The 23783-nt window shown below is 44.1% G+C and overlaps 1 protein-coding gene across 2 annotated transcripts in view; it reads right to left on the bottom strand.

Moving 5' to 3' along the window:
• Positions 1–1214: 1214 nt before the first annotated feature.
• EIF2B4 (eukaryotic translation initiation factor 2B subunit delta) overlaps positions 1215–23783 on the bottom strand; it is a 126299-nt gene continuing 103730 nt past the window's right edge. For both annotated transcript variants that reach the window (XM_033937247.1, XM_033937248.1), the window contains exons 11-13: positions 12077–12254; positions 8139–8319; positions 1215–1495 (exon numbers count right to left, since the gene is read on the bottom strand). In XM_033937247.1, coding sequence (XP_033793138.1) covers positions 1296–1495; positions 8139–8319; positions 12077–12254 — 559 coding nt within the window. In that variant the 3' untranslated portion in view covers positions 1215–1295. The remainder of the gene's footprint in view (positions 1496–8138; positions 8320–12076; positions 12255–23783) is intronic.

The following is a 23783-nucleotide window of genomic DNA, read 5'->3' as shown; positions in this document are numbered from 1 at the left end:
TTTAAAGTGTACATCGCTTAGAATATTTGATTAAGCGATTGATCAAGTCACCTAATAAACTTGAAACTTAAGGTAGACCCTAGCATCTGGTAACTATGATTCAGATTTTTCTTCCCAATGTGCATCACTTTGCATTTGTTCACATTAAATTTCATCTTCCATTTGGATGCCCAGTCTTCCAATTTCCTAAGGTCTACCTGCAATTTTTCACAGTCCGCATGCGGTTTAAAAGCTTTGAACAGTTTAGTGTCATCTGCAAATTTAATCACCTCACTCGTCGTTCCAATTTCCAGATCATTTATAAATAAGTTAAATAGCACTGATCCCAGTACAGACCCCTGCGGCACACTACTATTTACCCTCCTCCATTGAGAAAAATGGCCATTTAACCCTACACTTTGTTTTCTGTTCGATAACCAATTCTTAATCCACAATTGAACATTGCCTCCTATCCCATGACTTTAATTTTCTCAGGAGTCTCTCATGAAGAACTTTATCAAAAGCTTAAACTTAGCCCACTTATGACAGCAAAGGCGAAGTAGAAATTCCTGCAAGACCCTCTGGTCCTTAGTTGAGAAAGATATCGGCAAAGTTCAATCAGAAAGAAAATAAGGTAGAGCTACAAGAAAGAAAGAGCATGGGTGAAGGTGAAAGGGGATAGCCTCACAAGTACATAAACTCAGAAAATACATTTTTACAGAAAGAGTGGTGAATGCATGGAATGGCCTCAAAAGTGGAGAAGACAAAAAGTATATCTAAATTCAAGAAATCTTGGACAAGTATGTATATTGGACCTCTAAGGGAAAGGAAGGGATAGTAGATGGCATAGTTAGACAGACTAGATAGAGAAAACTGAAGACCTTACATATTTCAGGAGCTTTAAGACTTCTGGCAGGCCATCTACCCCAGGCAAAGTAGCAATAATGTGCCCACAATAAACTATAGGTAGCATGCTACAGGAAAGACTGCACAAAATTACCATATAAATTAAATTTAAGCATTAAAAGCATGGGGAAATTGTTGCTCAACCCCTCAAGCTCCCAACTCACCTACCTGCATGCTATGCTGTTCTTTAAGAGCTATATGCCAGCTGCAAGAAGGGATGTGTGGCAAAAACAAGCTCAGAGGGAAGAAGGAATCTTTTCAATTGCAGCCAGTGGGGGCAGTTTGGGGGTCTTGCTCTGAAAATACACAGAACATCCCTAACCAGTAATAATGCAAGACAGCAGCAAACACCACCATAAATTTATTCAGTTGGAGTACAAATACAATCCCTTTCCACCCCCACCCCCTCCCTACTGTTCCACATTCTTTACACGCAGGACTACAGGAACTGAAGTACACGGAATCATTCCCAGGTCTGTGATGACTAAGTCCACCAGGTCAGGGGGTGTAACATCATACACCAGGTTTAGGAGACGCAGGGATTGGTTTTGATTCCAGTTTTCCAGCTGAGTCTTTCCCTTCCGGGTCACAATGAGGTCATCAGGATCATCTACAGAAGAGGCAGTAAGGAAAGGATCAGAGTAGTGGCAGACCTAGCATATGTAACACCCAGGGTCCATCATTTCTTGAAACCCCCCTCATCTATATAAAAAACTTGATTTTTAGTAACAATCCACACATCGCACAAGAGTGTACCTAGGAAAAGGAAGCATCTTACATACTGCAGTGAGAAGTAAAACATCAATACACACATTGTAAAACTAAACAAATCAGACTAGTCCAGATTGATCCTGCAGAGTCAATGCCAACAGAGAACCATGTCTTTTGTATGCACAGAAAACATCTTTGCCCAGTATGGAATATGTAATTACAAAGTAACCCCCCTTTTACAAACTGTAGCGTGGTTTTTAGCACCGGCCATGGCAGTAACAGCTCTGACACTCATAGAATTCCTATGATTGTTGGAACTGTTACCGCTGTGGCTAGTGCTAAAAACCACAGTATGTTTTTGTAATAAAGGGGGGGGGTTGTTTAAAATAGAAATACGTAGGCAAAAGATAAACTGAACCACCAAGAAGCTGGACTCTGCATACAATGCAACACCACAGATGCATGTCCCCTAATATTGTGCAAAATATAAAGATAGCAGATATAAATTTGAAAAAAGAGCAATAGCAATTATCACTTTACAAATTAACAAATAACCCCCCCCCCCCTTTTATGAAGCTGTGTTAGGGTTTTTTATTGCAGGCCATGACGGTAAAAACTCCAACACTTATGAATTCTATGAGCATCAGAGCTTTTACTGCCGAAACTGGCGATAAAAAACTCTAACATGGCTTCATAACCCCCTTTTTATGAAGCCACATTAGGCTTTTTTATCGTGGCCAAAGCAGTAAAAGCTCCAGTGCTCATAGAATTCCTATTAGCATTGGAGCTAATATCACCATGGCTAGTGATAAAAAAAAGTCTAATGCAGCTTCATAAAAGGGGGGGGGAAATAAAACATTGGCTTGAAAGGGGTTTCTCCAAAAGTCCTGAAGAATGACGTTAAGGTTCCATGAAGGGAAAGCATGATGTAAGGGAGGCCACAAACGAAGCACCCCTCATAAATCTGGTCACAGCTGGATGAGCAGTAAGCAGACTGGAGCCTCTGCATGCTCAGAAGCACGAAATGCCTGCATCCTGAACTTCAAGGGGGGCCACTGATAAAACCCTCTCTATGCCTGCCAAAAGAACTTGAACCAATGAAATGGGAGCCCTCTCAGGATCCACCTTGTCCTTAGCACACCACTGTGAAAAGCCTTCCCAGCTATGACAAAAGAAGCCATAGTAGAGGGCATTTTAAATCACAAGTATTGATAAGACTACATCTGAAGAACAGCGCTATATCAAGGCTAAGCGCGCTCAAGAGCCATGCCAAAAGAGCAAAACGCTGTGGACGCTCCATGGGCACCAGACCTAGACTGAGAAGGTAGCAATGAAGAGGGAGTTGGAGCCTCCTGACCCACTTAAGACAGACGAAATCCACATACCATGGACAATAAGGCCAGCCTGGAGCAACTAGAATCACGAGATCAGGATGCATCACCATTCAGCGGATGACCCAACCACCCAGAGGCTCGGAGGGAACATATAAAGAACCTCTTGAGCTGTCCAGGGCTGAAACAGGGTATTCAGCCCTAAGCCTCCGCGCTCTGTTTTGTGACTGAAAAAGCACCTGACCTTTGTGTCCTCTGCTGAAGCCATCAAACCCAGCTGGGGCTGCCCTCAACACTGCAGAGGAAGACTGAAAGCCGTCTGCGAGAGGGATCATGCACTTGGGTCTATAACTGGTTGACTGAGAAAGGCTGCGTGAACTTCGTTGACTCCAGCCACATGGGCCGCTGATAGAGACAAAGGAAATGATTCTGTCCTGCGAAACAGCATAGGAACTTGCTGGCACAAGGGAGTGCTCCTTGTGTCTCCTTGACCAGTTACATACGCCGTGAGAGCACTTGCACTGCTGTTCCTTCCAGAATGGTCTGGAGAGTAGTAACTGCAGCCAAATCGCCTGGAGTTCCAGATGAGTGATTGATGAACGCTTTGTACAAGGAGTCCACTGCCTCTGAATGGAGCGGTCTCCCAAATGAGCACCCCAAACCAACAGGCTGGCATCCATCATAACAGATGTCCACTCAGATCCAAAGAAGCCTGTCCTGGTGGAGAGCCTCCACCTGAAGCCACCAGCCACGCTTAGATTACTGCAATCTACTCCTAACTGGTATCCCTCAGTGTTGCCTCTCCCCCTTGCAATCTGTGCAAAATTCTGCTGCGTAACTCGCTATGCTCATGTCACCCCTCTCCTTAAATCACAGAAACATAGAAAGATGACGGCAGATAAGGGCTACAGCCCATCAAGTCTGCCCATACCATTGACCCACCCTTTTAAGTCTACTGGCCCCCTTAACTCTATTGACCTGCTCTATTAAGTCTATGTCCTAGCGACCCTATCTGCCATCGTATACAGTTCAAGATTTTATTGCTGACCTACAAGTATGTTCATTCTGCTGCTCCTCAATATCTCTCCTCGTTTCTCTCCTTATACACCTCCCAGAGAACACCGTTCCTCAGATAAGTCACTCTTAACGTTACCCTTCTCTTCCACTGCCAATTCCAGACTTCGTTCCTTTCATCTAGCTGCCCCCTATGCCTGGAATAAATTACCCAAGTTTGTCCATCAAGCCCCTTCCCTTGTTTAAAGCAGACTGAAAAACCCACCTTTTTGATATAGCTTTCAATCCTTAACCCTACTCCTCTGCCCTCCAACCCAGCCAGCTGATTAACTGTTCTCCTTAACTGTAACCATGACATCTTGTTTGTCTGTCTTGCCATTTGGGAAGAAACAAAGAGATCAAAAAATTGGCAGAGATGTAGGGGAAAAGAGAAAATCTAAAACAGCCAGGGCTCTTCAGCTTGGAGAATGAGTGGAATGGAAAGGATAGATGTGAATCGTTGTTCACTCTTTTCAAAAATACTAAGACTAGTGGGCATGTGATGAAGCTACTAAGTAGTAAATTTAAAACAAACCAGAGAAAATATTTCTTCACACAATGTGTAATCAGTTAGCTTAGCGGGGTTTAAAAAAGGTTTGTATAATTTCCTAAAAGAGAAGTCCATAGGCCATTATTAAGATGGCTTGGGGAAATCCACTGCTTATTCCTATGGTAAGCAGCATAAAATCTGCTACTTGGGACCTAGGTTGACCACTGTTGGAATGGAAACAGGATGCTGGGCTTAAAGGACCTTCGGTCTTTCCCAGTATGGCAATTCTTGTGTTCTAAACTACATAAAATTTAAAAAGCATAAACTGAGATTTCTTCTCTAATGTGGGGGGGAGGGGGGTTTAGTTATCAACGTGGGCTATTGTTAAGTTGGATTATTTTACTACAGGGTCCCATTTTAACAGCATCCCATATTTATAACTAACCCCTTCCACTCCCAAATTAAAAGATCAAATGAACTCATTCTCTAACCCCTCTCCTCCTGACAGGACCAGCATCACCTTTAGCAAGGGTAAATTAAAAATTAAGATGTTAACCCTTTCAGGACCAAGGGACATATTTGTTCCATAACTTTAAAATCCTATAAATTTTGATTGGGATAGTCTACAGTTCTAAATTTGATATGTACGGATTCCATATGATGCTGCCTTTATGTAAACAAACTGGTTCCGACATTCATTCATTAGCGTCGTTGCCAGATTGACGAGAAGATTCACTTGCCACACTGTCCATAAGCCAGAAGTGTGATTTTTTTTAAAAAAAATAATGACATTTCACAAAAAAAATCAATTTTTTGGCATCTGCAAGCCCTTTTTACCATAAAAATGTCGTCAAAACCACAAAAATTGGCCTACGATCCTTATGGTCCTGAAAGGGTTAATGGTTTCCATATTACTACATATAAATGAATTGCACTCTCCCCTGCACCAGTGCAGCACTGCAAGCTAGTTTTTATTATCGTATTTATATTCACATATTTTGCGCTTACGAGAGAGATGGCGGAGAAGAAAACGGTGACGGAGTTCAAAAAAGCGTGGGATGAACACAGAGGATCTACAATCAGAAAATAATAGTAAACATTGAAGAACTAAGGCCAGTACTGGGCAGACTTACATGGTCTGTGTCTGTATATTACATTACATTAGAGATTTCTATTCCGCCATTGCCTTGTGGTTCAAGGCAGATTACAAAAGAATTACAAAGAACGTATTGCATGAAGAAGATATCTGGTAATTTCTAGAGAAGATGAAGAGTAGATGAGGTTGCTTTGGGGAATCGGGAAGGTATTGGGAAGTGGGAAGGAGCTAGCGGTATTAAGTCATTTACAGGAATTTCTTGAAAAGTAGAGTCTTTATTTCTTTTCTGAATGTTTTGTAGTCTGGGGGTCATAATTAGTAGATTGGAGATTTAGTTGTCGAGTTATACAGCCGTTTGTGGGAGGATGGGCTGGGGAGGGCTTCAATGGCTGGGAAGGTGTAGATGGACTGGAGTGAATTTTGACGGAGACTTTAGTAGTTGGAACCTAAGGACAGTACCGGGCAGAGCTTTAGATCCTTGCCCAGAAATAGCTAAGGGGAAGAAGAAAAGAAAAAAAAAAAAAAAAAAAAAAATCCCCAACATATTTTTAGATTGAATCACGTTGGGCAGACTAGATGGACCATTCAGGTCTTTATCTGCCGTCAACTACTATGTTACGAAATTTTATATAAGGTTTGTCCTGAAGCAAGCAGATTCTTTAGCATTTTTGAGAACCTGCTATAGACCAGATACACTTGTGCTCTATTTTCTCATCTCTATTTCTTACAGTGGCGGTGTATCTCTTTGCTCTCCGTCTGGGTAAGCTTGAAATAAAGATGAAGTTTGGGATATTCCATGCACAGAGCTGGTGCAAGGAGATTGGGCACCCTAAGACAGGGGTGTCAAAGTCCCTCCTCGAGGGCTGCAATCCAGTTGGGTTTTCAGGATTTCCCCAATGAATATGCATGAGATCTATTAGCATACAATGAAAGCAGTGCATGCAACTAGATCTCATGCATATTCATTGGGGAAATCCTGAAAACCCGACTGGATTGCAGCTCTCAAGGAGGGACTTTGACACCCCTGCCCTAAGAGAACCACCAGCCTTACACATGCACCCCCCCCCCAAACCAAGGTTTTGATAATTAAACTCAAATCTTAGTCATTCTAACAGCAGTCCATCCTGAACAATCCTAGAAAAATGCATAATTGGGCCACCATACTTTTAAATATTAAAAACTTTGCTTTGTATGTATATGGGTGCTCACTCTCCTGGCAGGTAAAAGTATGTGCTAATGGCTCTGACTTTGTGTGGCTATCAGGATCTATTATTTTGCTTAAACTTCTGCCTTAGTTTTGCCCAACGGTTGGACTGTCCCTGTCCATGTGGTCATGATAAGTCCAATGTGCAAAGAAAGCCTCTTCTGAATTTCATAAGATTTGGCTCCTAATAATTTGTTTAACCCACTAAAGAATAGTTTTTTATACAATAATATAAAGACATACATCCATATTCTTGGATGCGAAGGTTTTATTTCTTTACTTTTAAAGAATAAAAATAAATTTTTATGGACGAATTCAATGTGCGCAATCACTGCTAGGGTGAGCAAAGTGTACAATTTTAGTGTTGTCCCAATTCATCCCCCCCCCATGCTAGTCGAATCTTAGTTGGTTTGACTAGCCATATCATCTCAGACACTCCATTTTTTATCTATTTATTTTTATTCTCTGCAGTCCTCTCTCTTCCCCCCTCCTTATGTTAATATAGTGGTACCTCGGTTTACCTTGCAAGACAAGCAAAACATTCGCAAACTTGGTGCCTCGTAAACCGAGCTTGCCTCGCTGTATGAGCGCCCCCCCCCCTGCAAACCGGCACCTTTCCCCCGTGATCCGGCACCCCCCCCTGCCGCAACCTGAGATCCCCCAACCCACCCGAACCCTCTTCTTACTTCCAGTGTAGCCTCCGCATCGGCACCGGCATGTCCTGTGCGTTGGTGCCGGTGCCCGAAAATCTGCTTCCTGTGCCGGGCCTTGAGCATGTGCACATGCTTAAGGCCTGAGAGATCACGTTCAGCGTGAACTCTCAGGCCTTAAACATGCGCGCATGCTCAAGGGCCGGCACAGGAAGCAGATTTTCGGGCACCAACGCACAGGACATGCTGGTGCCGATGCGGAGGCTACACCGGCAGTAAGAAGAGGGTTCGGGTGGGTTGGGGGATCTCAGGTCGCGGCAGGGGGGGTGCACGATGGCGGCGGGGGGTGCCGGTTCGCGGAGGGGGGCCTTCGGGGGGAGCAATGCCAGTTCTCGCGGAGGGGGAGCAGCGCTGCTGGCCTCGGGGGGGGGGGGAAGATGGGGGTGGGAACATATCAAAGCAAGTTTCCCTTACTTCCTATGGGGAAACTTGCTTTGATATACGAGCATGCTCCTGGAACGGATTATGCTCGTAATCCCAAGGTACCACTGTATTTTATTGTAAACCACCAAGATACACCTTCTGCTGTCATTACCACAACATAGTCCCCGGTTCATTGTTTGAGGGCTACCATCTGAAACCTCTGATGCACTTGAGGATGGTGTGCACTTCCGATGCCAAAGGAGGTCAAAGCAGGGTGGCAGCAGCTGGTCCTTACCCAGTTCATTGGAAACGAAGGAATCTGTCTGGACACGCTCACAGAACTTGTACGTCTCACAGCACACCAGGACTGGCACGTTGTATGCTTTAGCTACCAGGGCAATCTGGGAAGTGCCCACCCGAGACATCACATAGCCATTGGCCAGCAGTGCATGGGCTCCCAAAAAAACCTTGGAGACCTGTGAGTTAAAGAGACAAAAAGCATGCCAGGGTCTGCAATTAATCACTGTAGCCTAGGTCAGATGTACCACAAATTCAGAGATTTGATGGCATAGATCAACCTGTCTTATATATATATATATATATATATATATATATATATACTAGTCTTATAGCCCGTTACATTAACAGGTGCTAGAATATATGTGTGTGTGTATCTCTTTATTTCTTTCTCTCTCTCTCTCTCTACTTAGCCGCTTTCTTTCTTTCTGTCTTTCTTTTTCCTTGGCTGTCCATCACCACCCCTTGCCTGCTCCCCCTGTCCATTCTCCCTTCCTTTTACCTCCCCCCTGTGTCCACCACCACCCCACCACCACAGCTCTCCTTATGCAGCAGCAGCCCTTCTCCCTTTGTTTTACCTCGCCCCTGTCCAGCAGCACCTTCCTTCTCCCTCTGTCCAACATTAGGCCTCCATTCCTTTTTCTTCACCCCCCCCTGTCCATCAGCACCTCTTTCCTTCTCCCCCTGTCCAGCAGTAGGCGTCCCTTCCTTTTTCTCCCCTCTCCTCCTTCTTATCCCTATGATACACTTACCTTGCTCTGCCCCTGATCAGAGGCTCCCGACAGCCGCCCAGTTGCACCCATTGGAAAAGTTCCCTCTGCGGCATCCCGCACCCCTCCTGACGCGACTCCCCTCCTGACGTCTTTCTTTCTGTCTCTGTCCCTTTGTCTGTTTGTCTTTCTGTATATCTCCCTGCCCCTGTGTCTTTATTCTTTTCTTCCTCCCTCCCCCCACACCTGTTCCCTGTGCACCTGCCCCTGTGTCTTTCTTCTTGTCTTTCTGTCTCCCTTCCTCCCTCTGTCTGTCTGTACAAAGCAGCATTCCCTCCCCCTCCATTTCCCTCCCCCCACACCAGTTCCCTGTGCACCTGCCCCTGTGTCTTTCTTCTTGTCTTTCTGTCTCCCTTCCTCCCTCTGTCTGTCTGTGCAAAGCAGCATTCGCTCCCCCTTCCATTTCCCTCCCCCCCACCAGTTCCCTGTGCAGCAGCATTAGCGTTTCCTCTACCCCCTTTCCCTTCCCACAGTCGCGACTACAAACGCGGGCCCGAATCCTTTGCCGCTCCCCCCTTCCCTTCCCTACCCGCGGGCCCGACTACACATGGCGATTCAAGCAGCGTGTGCAGCAATCTTCACACGCTGCTTCGGGTCCTTCTACTGCCCTGATTTACTCTGGCACGTCCGGAGCAAATCAGGGCAGTAGAAGGGCCCGAAGCAGCATGTGAAGACTGCTGCACACGCTGCTTAAATTGCCAGTCGGGCCCGTGGTAAGAGAAGAAGGGGCGGCGGCAAATGACTCGGGTCCCGGGCAGCGGAAAGTTGCTGGGCTCCTCGGTGGGGGCGCTGAGTGGCTGCGATCCCTCTCCTCCCAGACCCCCCCCCGGAGGAACGGAGATCAAGTTGCCGCCATTTTGAAGATCGTTCTGCCCTGCTCCTTGCCTTAGTATATTTTTAAGTTGAAAGACACGGTGGCGGCGGCTCCTCTCAAGATCCCCAACTGCATTGGACTTCCGACGCAGGTGGGGATCCTGAGAGGAGCCGCTGCCTCGTCTTTCAACTTAAAAATATACTAAGGCAAGGAGCAGGGCAGACCGAAGAACAGCAGAGTCGGATCGTGAAAGGAGGCGTGGATACAGGGAACCATTACGGCGGCGGTGGCGGCAACGGCAAAGTTACTTTAAGGGGAGGTAGGAAGCAGGTTTTTATTGAAGAAGCACAAACAGGGAACGGCGGCGGCGAAGGAAGAGGGGGAGAGAGTACTGTAGGGGCATTCGGCTCCTAGGGAGAGGTCACCGCGCATGCGCACTTCCTATGTGTCGCTACAGCTCATGGAAAACCGGCGCACGCATAGGAAGTGCGCATGCGCAGCCTAGCGTTTTATTATATTAGATATATATATATAATGGTGATGGGGCTGCCTGTTGCTGAAGGGCAGTATCTACACATGCGCTATCTCAGGGGTAGGGAACTTCGGTCCTCGAGAGCCATATTCCAGTCAGGTTTTCAGGATTTCCCCAATGAATATGCCTTGAAAGCAGTGCAATCAAATAGATCTCATGCATATTCATTGGGGAAATCCTGAAAACCTGACTGGAATACGGCTCTCGAGGACCAGAGTTCCCTACCTCTGCACTATCTGTACACACTGGGGGGACAAAGGTAAAGCATGAAGATGCAGCACAGAAAGCACCAGTTCTATAGTGGCACCAAGATTCTGTTATAGTACTAACATAAGTTGCCATTTATGTTCCAATATTCAGGTTCACCCACTTATGCTATGTCAACTGCCAGCATAAATGTGTGTGCCTAAATGCAGCACTCTAGCCTAGGGGTGGGCAACTCCAGTTCTCGAGGGCCGGAATCCAGTCGGGTTTTCAGGATTTCCCCAATGAATATGCATTGAAAGCAGTGCATACAAATAGATCTCATGCATATTCATTGGGGAAATCCTGAAAACCCGACTAGATTCTGGCCCTCGAGGACCGGAGTTGCCCACCCCTGCTCTAGCCCATAGTTTACCGTATTCTGCATTTACTTGTACAAAGATGAGACCCAACTATGCACCTACCACTGTAAACATCCCCTTACATTTACAAGCTAAGCAAGTTATGTCTTAAAAGTTATAGAATACCACTTAGCACCCAACTAGCATGCATGTGCTTCATTATAGCAGTTTCATGCTTAATTGCTAGTATTCTATAACTCACATACACAGTTAGTACCCAGTTTCAGGTGTCCTGTTACAGAATGAGGGGGGAATGCCCCCATCTCAGAGCAGAAATGGGAGGGTAAGGAGGCATGTAATAGCATACCTCCACCTGCAGAGGGGGAATAAACTGGATTACATACTGTTTGAATGTTTCTAGTTGGTTGTAGTGTATTACTAATTGGAAGGGCTTCCTGTTTTGAAAAAAATCAATACAGCAGAATCTCAGTTATCCGGCACCCATGGGGATTGGTGGATACCGGATAACTTTTTTTGATTAATTGAGTGTATATTAGAAACCTTGTCTTAATCCCCCCACCACCATGAAACACCAGCGCAGCAGCTGTCCTGAACCACAAAGCCTTCCTTCCTCCCTCAAGCCCCAAAGTGGCAGAAGCAGGCAGCAGTCCTGAGCCATGAAGCCTCTCGCTCCCTCCCTTTCTCTCTTCTTTACCTGAAGCACAGGGTCAGCAGGAGTTAGCCTCAAAACAGGCTGCTCGTGGCCAGCCCTGGCACGGCCTTTCCTCTGATGTGTCAGAGGAAAAGTCCTGCCAGGGCTGGCTGTGAGAAGCCTATGCTTCCTGCTGACTGCTGTGCTTCAGGTAAGGAAGAGAGAGAGAGAGAGAGGAAGTTCACATCTCATGCTTATGCCACTTCAGGGTTTGAGGAAGGGAGGGAGGAGGGATTTGTAGCTCAGGAACACTCCCGAGCTGGTGCTTCAGGGCTTAGGAGCTTGAGGGAGGGAGAATTTCTGGCTCAGGACTCTGCTGCTGGTGCTTTGGGGGACATTTTTTTCCCACTGGCAATTTGTTTTGCCTGTTGTGTGTGAGTCACAGTTAACAGAGACCAGGTTAACAGACTCTATTGTACTACATTAAAAAAGATCAAGGCACTTGACCCTCAGGGATCAAAAGATCTCTCCGTCTCTTGTTCACTTCTCAGAATAAGGAAGGGGTGTCCCTTCCTCCACCTCTCTTCCAGATTCCTTCAAGCAGAGACAGTCTCCTCACTCACCTCTCGTAACACATAGGATATTGCTGTAATCATGACATAGGTGCAATGGATTCCTTTGCGCACTAGCCTGCGCAGTGTCTCACGTCCCTCCAGGCGTGGCTGACTATCTGCCACAATTACACGGAACTTTCGGCCATTGGCATGGGCATCACATAATGTGTAGTTCACTAGAGAGGAGCTGTAATGCAAGACATATTCTTCAGAAGTCTGAGCATTATCTCCAGCAGCATTAATGACAATTTAATACACAGTCACACAGAGGCAAACACTGGTCAGGATAGGAAGTGAGATCACTTGCGAAAACATCCTCTGTCAAATGTTCTCTCAGGGTTTCCGCAGCTGTCATTGTGCTCGTTGCAGATTCCGGGTCTCGCTGTGTCTTGACCTGGAAACCTGCAACAAGCATCCTCTGTCAACTCCATTGAGGACAACTAATGCTGTCTCCTTGAGTTGGACATCTTTTACTCCATCAGAGACCTGTCTCATATACAGCAGTACATGTACCCATGACCACAATCTCATTTCAAAGAAAAAATGTGCAAAGATTCATTTTTTATAGTACAAAATACAGGGAACAGGAAGCGAAAATATCCAACAAGTCTGATAGCCTAATCTATGTTAAACAAAAAAAAGGGAGAAAGCTCCCATTTAAACAATGGAGACCTAACAAAATACACAGTTCTTATATACAATCACTTAAAAGCAATATATACACTTGGCTCAAAAAGAGAAAATGAAGCATGGAAGGATTCACCCATTGTGAAGGTGGAGGCATCTATCAGCTGAACGCGTAACTGAAACAAGGCATGCACATGGGAGAGGCATGAGCAGAAAAGGGACATGCCCATTACTTAACTATTAAGTTTCTAGAATACTGTCAGTCAGGTACACAAATGCAGCGTTTAGTCACAATTATGGTTACCAGATTTTATGTTAGTAAAATCCGGACCCCTAGACCCGCACCCAGGTCCGCCCAGTTCCACACTTCCCCGTCCCGTTATGCTCCAGCTCCGCCCCCCCCCCTCCCTGTCTGTTCGTCAGGCAGGAATGCAACCCAGACAAAATGCAAGGTTTTGAAAAGCCGTCCAGACCGCCCGGACATGTCCTCAAAAGGAGGACATGTCCGGGGAAATCCAGACATCTGGTAACCCTAGTCACAGTCATTTACTTTGGTCACTGTCATGGTGACAGCAGCTGTGCCTAAATGGTTACCAGATTTTATGTTAGTAAAATCCGGACCCCTAGACCCGCACCCAGGTCCGCCCAGTTCCACACTTCCCCGTCCCGTTATGCTCCAGCTCCGCCCCCCCCTCCCTGTCTGTTCGTCAAGCAGGAATGCAACCCAGACAAAATGCAAGGTTTTGAAAAGCCGTCCAGACCGCCCGGACATGTCCTCAAAAGGAGGACATGTCCGGGGAAATCCAGACATCTGGTAACCCTAGTCACAGTCATTTACTTTGGTCACTGTCATGGTGACAGCAGCTGTGCCTAAATGCCAATTTATGTTAGTATTCCACTGTAGCAATTATGCGCATAATTGCAGATCTAGAATTTGCTCTTAGTATGCAATGAAATTTTGGCAACTTTTTCAGAAATACCCCATATTGTGTAGTTGGGGATGTGGGACAGCAGGCACTAAGACTTGGGCAGAGATTCTGAAACTGGGTGGAAAACCAAAAGACAGACAGATTAAGATTGGCTGTGGACTGGGAGTATGAACTAGGACTTAGGTCTTGTGTGGGATTGTGTGTGAGTGAGGAATGGGGATTGGGTAAAGTGGGGCTTAGGGATTAGTAGGGGGGGATAGTGGGAGCTTAGATTGAGCAGGGATTCAGGAGGACTAAGCTGGATGCTCTAAAATCATCATTTAAATCCTGTGGGTCGCTGAGGTGCCGGTTAATTGTCCAATTTGAAAACAGTAATCATTGTTGAAACAGTTTCATATGCAAATCAGTTTCACAGAGGTCCGCCATAATCCCATCTGATCAGTCATTGGAGAAAGTACTGACACATGTACAGAGCCAGGAGGGGAAACTCTGAACAACTGAGTAGCAGGGTAAGCCCCAAAGTAGCCTCCTACTGCTCAACTGAGTGCGGAGTGTATGCGCCAGATCAGACTTCCTGCCCTGACGCAGCCATGCAGCAAAACGTTGGCGTGCCTCATCGCGCCGGATCAGACTTTGCAAGGAAGATATTAACCACACCAACATTACAGCACCGTGAACCCGGCAGCACGATTGAACCAGATAAGTTACTCTGGTTCTTTATTAAGTCAGTTAATTTTTCTTTAATGCATTATATCTCTGAGCGAAAGTGTTTTTCATGAATTTTGTTTTGTGAATAATGTGAATCGGAAGAGGTATATTGTTGAATTTGATTAGTTTCTCTTCCATTAGGACCTATTTAATTGTTATAGTATAAATAGTGGGGTTCCCCAGAGGTCTTTGCTGGGACCGCTGCTTTTTAACATATTTATCAATGATCTAGAGATGGGAATAACTTAATGAGATAATTAAATTTGCTGATGACACAAAGTTGTTAAACCGCAAGAGGACCTTCTGAGGCTGGGAGACTAGGTAACAAAATGGCAGATGACGTTTAAGTGAGCAAGTGCTAAGTGATATATATGGGAAAGAGGAACCTGAACTACAGCTATGTGATGCAGAGCTCTATGTTAGGAGTTACTACCCAGGAAAAGGATCTAGGTGTCATCGTTGAGGATACATTAAAACCCTCAGCTCAATGTGCAGCGGTGGCTAAGAAAGCAAACAGAATGTTAGGAATTATCAGGAAAACAAAGATGAAAATGTTATAATGTCTTTTTATCGCTTAATGGTCGCACCCTGAATACTGTGTGCAATTCTGGTCACCATATCTCAAAAAAGATGTAGCAGAATTTGAAAAGGTAAAGAGAAGGGTGACAAAAATGATAAAAGGAATGGGACGGCTTCCCTATGAGGAAAGGCTAAAGTGATTAGGGCTCTTCAGCTTAGAGAAGAGATGGCTCAGGGATGATATGACAGAAGTCTATAAAATACTGAGTGGAGTGGAAAGGATAGATGTAAATTGTTTGTTTACTTTTTCCAAAAATACTAGGACTAGGAGGCATGTGATGAAGCTACTAAGTAGTAGATTTAAATCAAACTGGAGAAAATATTTCTTCATACAATGTGTAATTAAACTCTGGAATTCGATGCCAGAAAATGTGGTGAAATCAGTTAGCTTAGCAGGGTTTAAAAAAAGGTTTGGATAATTTCCTAAAACAGAAGTCCATAGGCAATTATTGAGATGGCTTGGGGAAATCCATTATTTATTCCTAGGATAAGCAGCAAAAAATCTGTTTTACTACTTGGAATCTAGCTAGGTACTTGAGACCTAGGTTAGCCACTGTTGGAAACAGGATGCAGGTCTTGATGGGCCTTTGGTTTGTCCCAGTATGACAATTCTTATGTTTTTATGTTGGACATGGTGGTGGGAGAGGAGTGAGGTAGAGATGCATGGGGAAGAGAGAGATGACAGGGAAAAATTTTGGATGTGGTGGTGTAGAGAGAACATTGGGACAGATGGAAAAGGATACAAGAAGGGGCAATGTTGGATATATTGGTGAAGGGAATGGAGGAAGAGATGTGGCATGGTGCTGGAGAGGGGCGATAGAAGGAAAACTGTTGGGCATGGGGCTGGTGGGCATGGGTGAAAGATGCTGCACATGGTTTGGGGATGAGAAAGGAAGAAATGTAGGATGTGGCAATAGAGGGGGTAGGAGAGATGCATCTTGGATCCCTGTGTCTCTCTTTCCCCACTTACTTTGCAGCAAGGGAGGGAATGAGAGAAATACATATTGTAGACAATGAGAGAGAGGGAGACTTGATGCACAAGGCAGTGGAGGAGTGAGAGAGGAAGAAATACTATGCAGGGGATGGGAAAGAGACACTACTTTGTGTAGTTTAATTATTTTTTAATTAATTATTTATTTCCATTTTTTTATTTAAATTTTATTGAAAAATAATGCAATTAAAAACATCTGAACTTGTACAGTTGTATATAAAACAGTTCATTGATTCGTTATATATCTTATTTCATAGTAAATACTAAAATTTTTAAATGATCTATAATGTCTAATATTTCTCAACCCTCCCATCCTGTCCTGCCCTTCAACACCCCCCCAACCCCTATGGAAGGATGTGTGCAGGAGATTCATAAAATGTGGGCACAGATTTATATATCAGAGATCAGTTGGGACTATCATTTTGGGAATTAATCCATATTTCATATGCACTCCAAATGGTATTATAATTCTGTAACTGATTTCTCCAAAGAGCTGTTAATTTAGACATCTGCTGTATATATTGAACTTTAGCCAGTAATAGTCGAAGCCCTGGCAGAGCTGGTTGTTTCCAGGCAGATGCCAGGACATCCCTGCTGTCATTATCAAATGTACACTTCTCCCTCCGTATTTGCGGTTTCAGCATCGCGGTTATTAGCTTGCTGGCTCCTCTCCCCAAATTACATCAGCTTGCATAGAGAAATCACTGATTCCAAGCGTTTACAGAGAAAATCGCCGATTCCCAGCACTTTCTTTACCATGCTTTGCCTCTCCTTCAGGAACAGGCCAGGTCTCCCCCTATGTTCACGATAGTTTTTAATAGAAAATAGCGAATAACGTATAAAAAAGTTATTCGTGATTTTTCTGTATTTGTGGTTCTGTTAATCCCATATCACAACGAATAAGGAGGGAGAAGTGTATCCATTTCTGATGTTTCAAAGGCAGGGCATCTGGTCCTTTGTTCAACAGACAGCACTCCATGGTCTTAGGGATCGAAATGCCTAGTACTTCCTCAATAAAGGAAATTACTTTATCCCAATAAATCTGTGCTTTAGTACAATACCACCAAATATGTTCAAATATGCCTGCTTCTACACATCCTCTCCAACATTTATCCGATCCATTCCCATACATACCTCACAATCGTGCTGGTGTATAATACCAACAAAAGAACACCTTATATCCATTTTCTATCATATTGCTGGTTATAGTACATTATAAGAGAGAATTCAATATTTTAAACCATTCCTTATCAGAGTAAATTTTGCCAGTGATCTTTTCCCAGCGACGTCTATATTTCAAGGGGGGATGAAGATGCTCCAATTGTGCATTATATAATCTAGTAATACTTCCTCTCCCACTCTCTCTTATCATTGCCTTCTCCAAATCCAAATGTTGGGCAGCAACTAATTCTTTTAGAACCACTTTTCTAATAAAACTTTCAATTTGTCTGTAGTAAAATAAATCACTTTGGTGCGAGGCCATATTCTTCTCTCAGTAATTCAAAGGGGATAATTTTCCCATCTTCCAACAATTGGCCTAATATTTTAAGATCTTTCGTTTCCTAGAGATGAAAGGCCACATCAACTTCTCCTGGAGTAAAATTAGGCATATATATAATAGCTGGCCCCATAAAATAATTTTTTATCCCCGTAGCATCACCTACTTAACTGAATCCACAGGTCAAGAGTATGTCGCATTACAGGGTTCTTAGCTATTATAGAGAGTTGTGAGAATTGAAGCCAAGGTGTCGTCCACAATGGAAACCCTCCCAATAACTCCTGTTCCATACATACCCAAGATTTTCCACTATCCCATTTCCAGTTAACTAAATATCGTAATTGGGCTGCTTGATAATAATATTGAAATCATGGTACTGCCATTCCGCCCAATTTTCTAGGTTGATACATCATTGCTCGTGAAACTCTTGGAGTTTTATGGTGCCAGATAAAAGCGAATATCTTCCGCTCTAACCGTATGAAGAATTTTTTAGATACCGAGATCATTAAGGCTGAGAAGAGATATAACCAACCTTGGAAGCACTCTACCCAGCTAGGAGATATTTAGATGTTTCCATCTTTCAATGTCCTGCCAAATCGCTTTCAAAAGAGGGGGATAGTTGGCAGCATATAGCAATTCTATATTTTTTGTTAAATTAATCCCCAGATATTGTAATGATTGTTGTGCCCATTTAAGAGAGTAGTTATTAGAGATCCATCCTCTATCTAAATCTGACAAGGTAAGATCCAAAATTTCTAACTTCGACATATTTATCTGAAATCCTGTCATGTGTCCAAAAGCTGTAAGAACTTCTACTACAGCTTTCAGCGAGGTGGAAGGGTCTCGTATTGTGAAAAGAATGTAATCTGCAAATAGCAATATTTTTGTTTCTAACCCACCACAACTTATACCTAAAATAATTGAAGTTTGTCGCACCAATTGTGCAAAAGGCTCCATAACTAATGCGAAGAGAATGGGCGATAAAGCGCAACTTTGGCGAGTCCCTCTCCCCAAAATAAAGCATTCAGTATATCCACCATTGATATTAATTGAAACCAGAGGGGCCTTATATAACAATCGAAGCCAGTGTAGGAAAGTTCCGGATATCCCCAACTTTTTCTAGCACTTGAAACAGATAAGGCCAAAAAACCTTATCAAATGCCTTCTCGGCATCGATACCCAAAATAAGAGTCGAATCATTTCCACCACCAACTTGACACAATATGTGACAGACTCGGTGAATATTATCTAAGGTCTGGCGACCTCGTACAAATCCCAATTGATCATCGACCACTAGTTGCGGCATATATATTTGTAAACGTTCAGCTAAAATCTTAGTAAATAATTTATAGTCCACATCTAGTAGCGAAATGGGTCTATAAGAGGAACAGGATATCATATCTTTACCTGGTTTTAATATCAAAGTTGTACCTGCTAAATGCCATGAATATGGCAGTTCCTGTCTGTCTACCAAGATATTAATAAATTGCAATTGCAGCAATGGGGGGATCAAAGTAATTTGAAATGTCTTATAAAATTTAGCAGTAAAACCATCTAATCCTGGCGATTTTCCCACCGGTATATCATTAATAGACCATGTTAATTCTTCCATTGTGTTAAGGAGGGAAAGTTCCTGAGTTTCCCCAGGAGTGAGTCTAGGTCGCTGTATCAAATCCAAATAAGCACAAATATCAGCTTCTTCTACTATATTTTCAGGTTGGTATAGTTGTTGACAGAAGTTAATAAAAGCTTGCTGACTCTGGCCTACGGTAGTACAATCTCCAGTTGGGCCTTGTACACGAGTAATAACATTACGAAGTTGTCTTTTTTTCAGCTTGTGGGCCAAGATTCTAACCGCTCTATTATTTGTTTTAAAATATTCCTGGCGTAGCCATTGGAGTCTAACACTTATTATCTCCAAATCTAACGCCTGAAGATCTAGCTTAAGTTGTTGTAATTTTGCTTCTTTATCATCGGTTCAATTCTAGTGTGTAAATCTGATCACACAACTCTCTAATCTTAAGCATACATTCCCTCCGAACATGTGTCCCCAGGGCTATAATTTTACCCCACATTACCACTTTTAAGCATTCCCAAAGGGTCTCTGGAGAGGTGTCTCCTGTATCATTAAATTGTAAATATTCTCCAATATCCTTACCCAGTTGTTCCACATGAGCCGGGTCTAACAGAAGACTATCATCTAATCGCCAATATTTTCTTCCGGATTGCATCACTAAATTAAAGCAAATTGGAGCATGATCAGACCATATCCTGATTTCTATGGAAGAAGAACTAACAGCCTCTATCAAATCTTTCCCCACCAGCCAGAGATCGATTCTGGAATATGTAGAATGAACTTCCGAATAAAAAGTATAATCGGTCTCTGTCGGGTGTTGATATCTCCAAAGATCAATAAGATCCCATGATTCCATAAATATACGTAATTGATGTCACTCAAGTTTACCATAGTTCACTCCAATATTAGAATTATCCAACTTCACATTTAAGGTAAGGTTAAAATCGCCTATTGTGTCAGTATATCTTTATTATAAAAGACACCTTGAGTTGCATTAGGTGCGTAAACATTTAACAAAGTATGTAATTGACCCTCCATAAATATATTTTAAAAGCAGAAATCGGCCTTCGTTATCACGAACCACCTCTTTAACATCCATAGATATATGATTGGCAAATACAATAGCTACTCCATTAGTTTTAGATTTCAATTTGTTAGAAGCAAAATAAATTTCTTTATATTGAGCATGGTGGAAAAATCTCTCATGGGATGATAATAAATGCATTTCTTGTATAAATCCAATTGCCATCTTAATTCTACCAGCCTCGTGAAAGTAAAGTTGTCGTTTACGCAGAGAATTTAGTCCCTGAACATTCAGGGACATAAAAACCCTTTTAACCATATATTAAACATAGAATAGCCATAAATGCACTCCATAACATATATTTTCCCAGTTGTACATCAATCCATACATATTTTCCCACCAATCATAACTCATCCATATTTCTCTCTGCACACATCTTCCCACCCGTATAACCCCCTAATCCCCACCATCCCAACCCTACTCGAACCCTACTTCTAGACCCAGATCCGGCCTCCAGGCGAAAAGAACCAGAGGTCAGGTCCACTTCCAGATGTCAGGGTCGGTAAGGGTTAACCCTGGCCCAGTTTCTCAGTTATCTATCCCATTTCTACTCCTTTATTTCCTTAAAGTCTTATAAATGTTATCAGTTTTTCTCTCTGTTTATATTAATATTTTTATACTGCTTAAATATTGAGCCTCTAAAGCAGAGGTTACTTTATAGTGTCTATTTTCCTTCAACTTCTAATTTTTATTATATATCAGTTCATTTTTTAATACTACACTAGACATTTATTCTGGCTGTCTTTGTAGTCTGTTATTTTGATCCACTCTGTGCCATTTCTGGCTTTGGCAGTCCTGCAGATAAAAGTTGTGATGACTCATTTTGCTGCTTCTCACCCTCAGTGGGCTAAAGCTTAGCCTGAATAAGTAGCTGTTGGGCTTCTAGAGCTGATGTAACTTTATGCTGTTTGCCTTCAAGCATAAAAGAAATCCCAAATGAAATGGGTATTGCCATTTATAACGAATGTAGGCATCTAGTTACTTCCCGGCAGTCACGTCGACGTTTCAAAGTCGCTGAAGAGATGTCAGCAAAGAGTTCCATTTTGGCATTATTCCACATCAGATGACCAACTTTTTGTGCTGCTTGTAGCACTCTCTTTCTGAAGATATCTTAGAAAACATACTATTATGTCCCTTGGTCTCTCTAATTTACGTGGCCCCAGGGCTCGATGTATCCTTTCGAAATCTATGGTTGGCAATTCAGCTTCTGGGTTTTCTGTTTGCAAAAACTTATGGCATAAAAACTGTATGAAGTCATAGAGAAAATCCGAGAGGAACGAGGCAGCCATCTCAATCTTAGCCACCTCCTGATCCACCAAGGACCAGTCATCAGACTCACGATCCAGGACACGCTTGTCCCACTGAAACACGGCGCGAGCCACCAGCCCCCCACAAATAGCCGCCTGGACCCCCCAAGGCAGAGACATCAAAATTCTGCTTAAGAATGGTCTCCAACTTACGCTCCTCAGAGTCCTGTAAGGCAGAACCGCCCTCAACAGGCACGGTATGCTGCTTAGAAATTGCTGAAACCACCACATCCACCACTGGCGACTTTAAAGTAGCCCTATCCTCCGCCGGGATGGGATACAATTGAGCCATGGTGCGCGCTAACCGAAATAGTGCCTCTGGCATATTCCACTGCGCCAGTACAATATCCCGAATATCCTGATGCATAGGAAAAGAGCAGGAAACAGTATGGATCCCTCTAAGAGGGTCCCTCACACGCAGGGTCTCCGGTGGCGCTTCCTCAAAACGCAGCACCGATGAGACCTGCTGAATCAGATCTGGTAGCTCATCCTTCTAAAAAAAGGCGCACCACAGACACTTCTTCACCTGAAGATAGGAAACCTGCCGCCCCGCCACCAGCGGCCGTCCCCTCGAGAGGATCCTAGAACTCCTCAAAAGGGTCCAGATCCTCATCCAGGCCGCAAGGCTCCTCAGACTACCAATCCTCATCCCAAGCCACCCTCAGGCGCTTGGATGAGGGAGGAGAGAGGAGGAAGAGGGGACGCCAAAGAAGAGGAAGGCAAAGCCATAGGAGGTGCAGAGGAAAGCCACAAGGGGTGCGGAGGAAACCCCCCTTCCGAAACCCCCTGAGCGCAGGTGGGACCCCCAACCGCCTGAAAATAGGTTCTGCACAATGCAAAAATTAAATCAGGGGACCCAGCTGAAACTTGCCCGTTTTTTTCAATACAAGGGGAAGGTTACCTGAGGTTGCAAACAAAATGGAGGGGCCAGACTGAGAAAATGAAGTTCCCGCCAAAAACAACCCCTCCAGGGCTGAGAAACCTGAACTGTCCCACCTGCTAAAGCAGGCAAGCTGGCATCAGCTGTTAAAAAATCAGCTGAGAGGGAGTACTGAGCTGAACCGGCGGAAAGGGAATCCTTTGTACCTTTACTGTCGGTGGCTGAGGAAAACCCTCCATGGGCGTGGGAGAAGACCGGGTTCCCCACTGCTTCCAGCTAACTCTTGAGACACTAGCGGCGGGGAGCTCTGTGCGCCTGCAGTCACTGCTGACAGAGTTCCACTACCGCACCGGCCTGTATACTGCTTGCACAGGCCGGTCATGAGTGCCTCGCGTCTGGAGCACAATGAGCACTTTTTCCCCTGCGAAGTGCTCATTGCTCCATACACGACCTAACTAAAACAAAAGTGCCGGTTAACAAAAAAATACTGTAAAATACATCAAAGTTAAAGGGACAGCAACCCTTCAGACCGGCACTACCTCAGGATTTTTATTTTTAAAAGAACAGACTCCACAGGTGCTCAAAGCAATATGCCTTGCTTGAATTAGGGGGCAAGGCTTACTGCTGAGGCTCCTCTAAAAAAATGTGGGGAGGTAGAGGAAATGGGGGGAGGGACCCAGCACAAGAGCCACTGGGTTTGACACCCCCAAACAGGGCACACCCAAGCTCACTCCAGCCAAAAACGGGGACTAAGAACATAAGCAGTGACTCTACTGGGTCAGACCAGAGGTCCATCATGCCCAGCAGTCCGCTCACGTGGCAGCCCATCAGATCCAGGACCTGTATAATAATCCTCTAATCCCTTCTTGAACCCCAATACCGTACTCTGTCCTATCACACCCTTTGGAAGCGCATTCCAGGTGTCCACCACCCTCTGGGTAAAGAACTTCCTAGCATTGGTTCTGAATCTGTCCCCTCTTAACTTTTCTGAATGCCTTCTCGTTCTTGTAGTTTTCAAAAGTTTGAAGAATCTGTCCCTCTCCACTTTCTCTATGCCCTTCATGATCTTGTAAGTCTCTATCATGTCCCTCTAAGTCTCCGTTTTTCTAGGGAAAAGAGCCCCAGTTTCTCTAATCTTTCAGCATATGAAAGATTTTCCATACTTTTTATCAATTGTGTCGCTCTTTTTTGAACCCTCTCGAGTATCATATGGCAACCAATATTGGACGCAGTACTCTAGATGCGGGCGCACCATCACCCGATACAACGGCAAGATAACTTCTTTCATTCTGGTTGTAATACCTTTCTTGATAATACCTAGCATTCTATTCGCCTTCTTAGAGGCCGCTGCACACTGTGCCGACGGCTTCATGGTCTTGTCCACTATTACCCCCGAGTCCTTTTCTTGGGTACTTTCAACCATTACCAGCCCTCCCACTGTATAGCTGTACCTCGGGTTTCTGTTTCCTACATGCAAGACTTTACATTTCTCTACATTAAACTTCATCTGCCATCTTGTCGCCCACTCTCCTAGTTT

Source organism: Geotrypetes seraphini, chromosome 3 (assembly GCF_902459505.1).
Source record: "Geotrypetes seraphini chromosome 3, aGeoSer1.1, whole genome shotgun sequence".
Taxonomy (NCBI): domain Eukaryota; kingdom Metazoa; phylum Chordata; class Amphibia; order Gymnophiona; family Dermophiidae; genus Geotrypetes; species Geotrypetes seraphini.
Note: the sequence above shows the minus strand (reverse complement) of the source record. Positions and strands in the feature narration are given on the sequence as shown.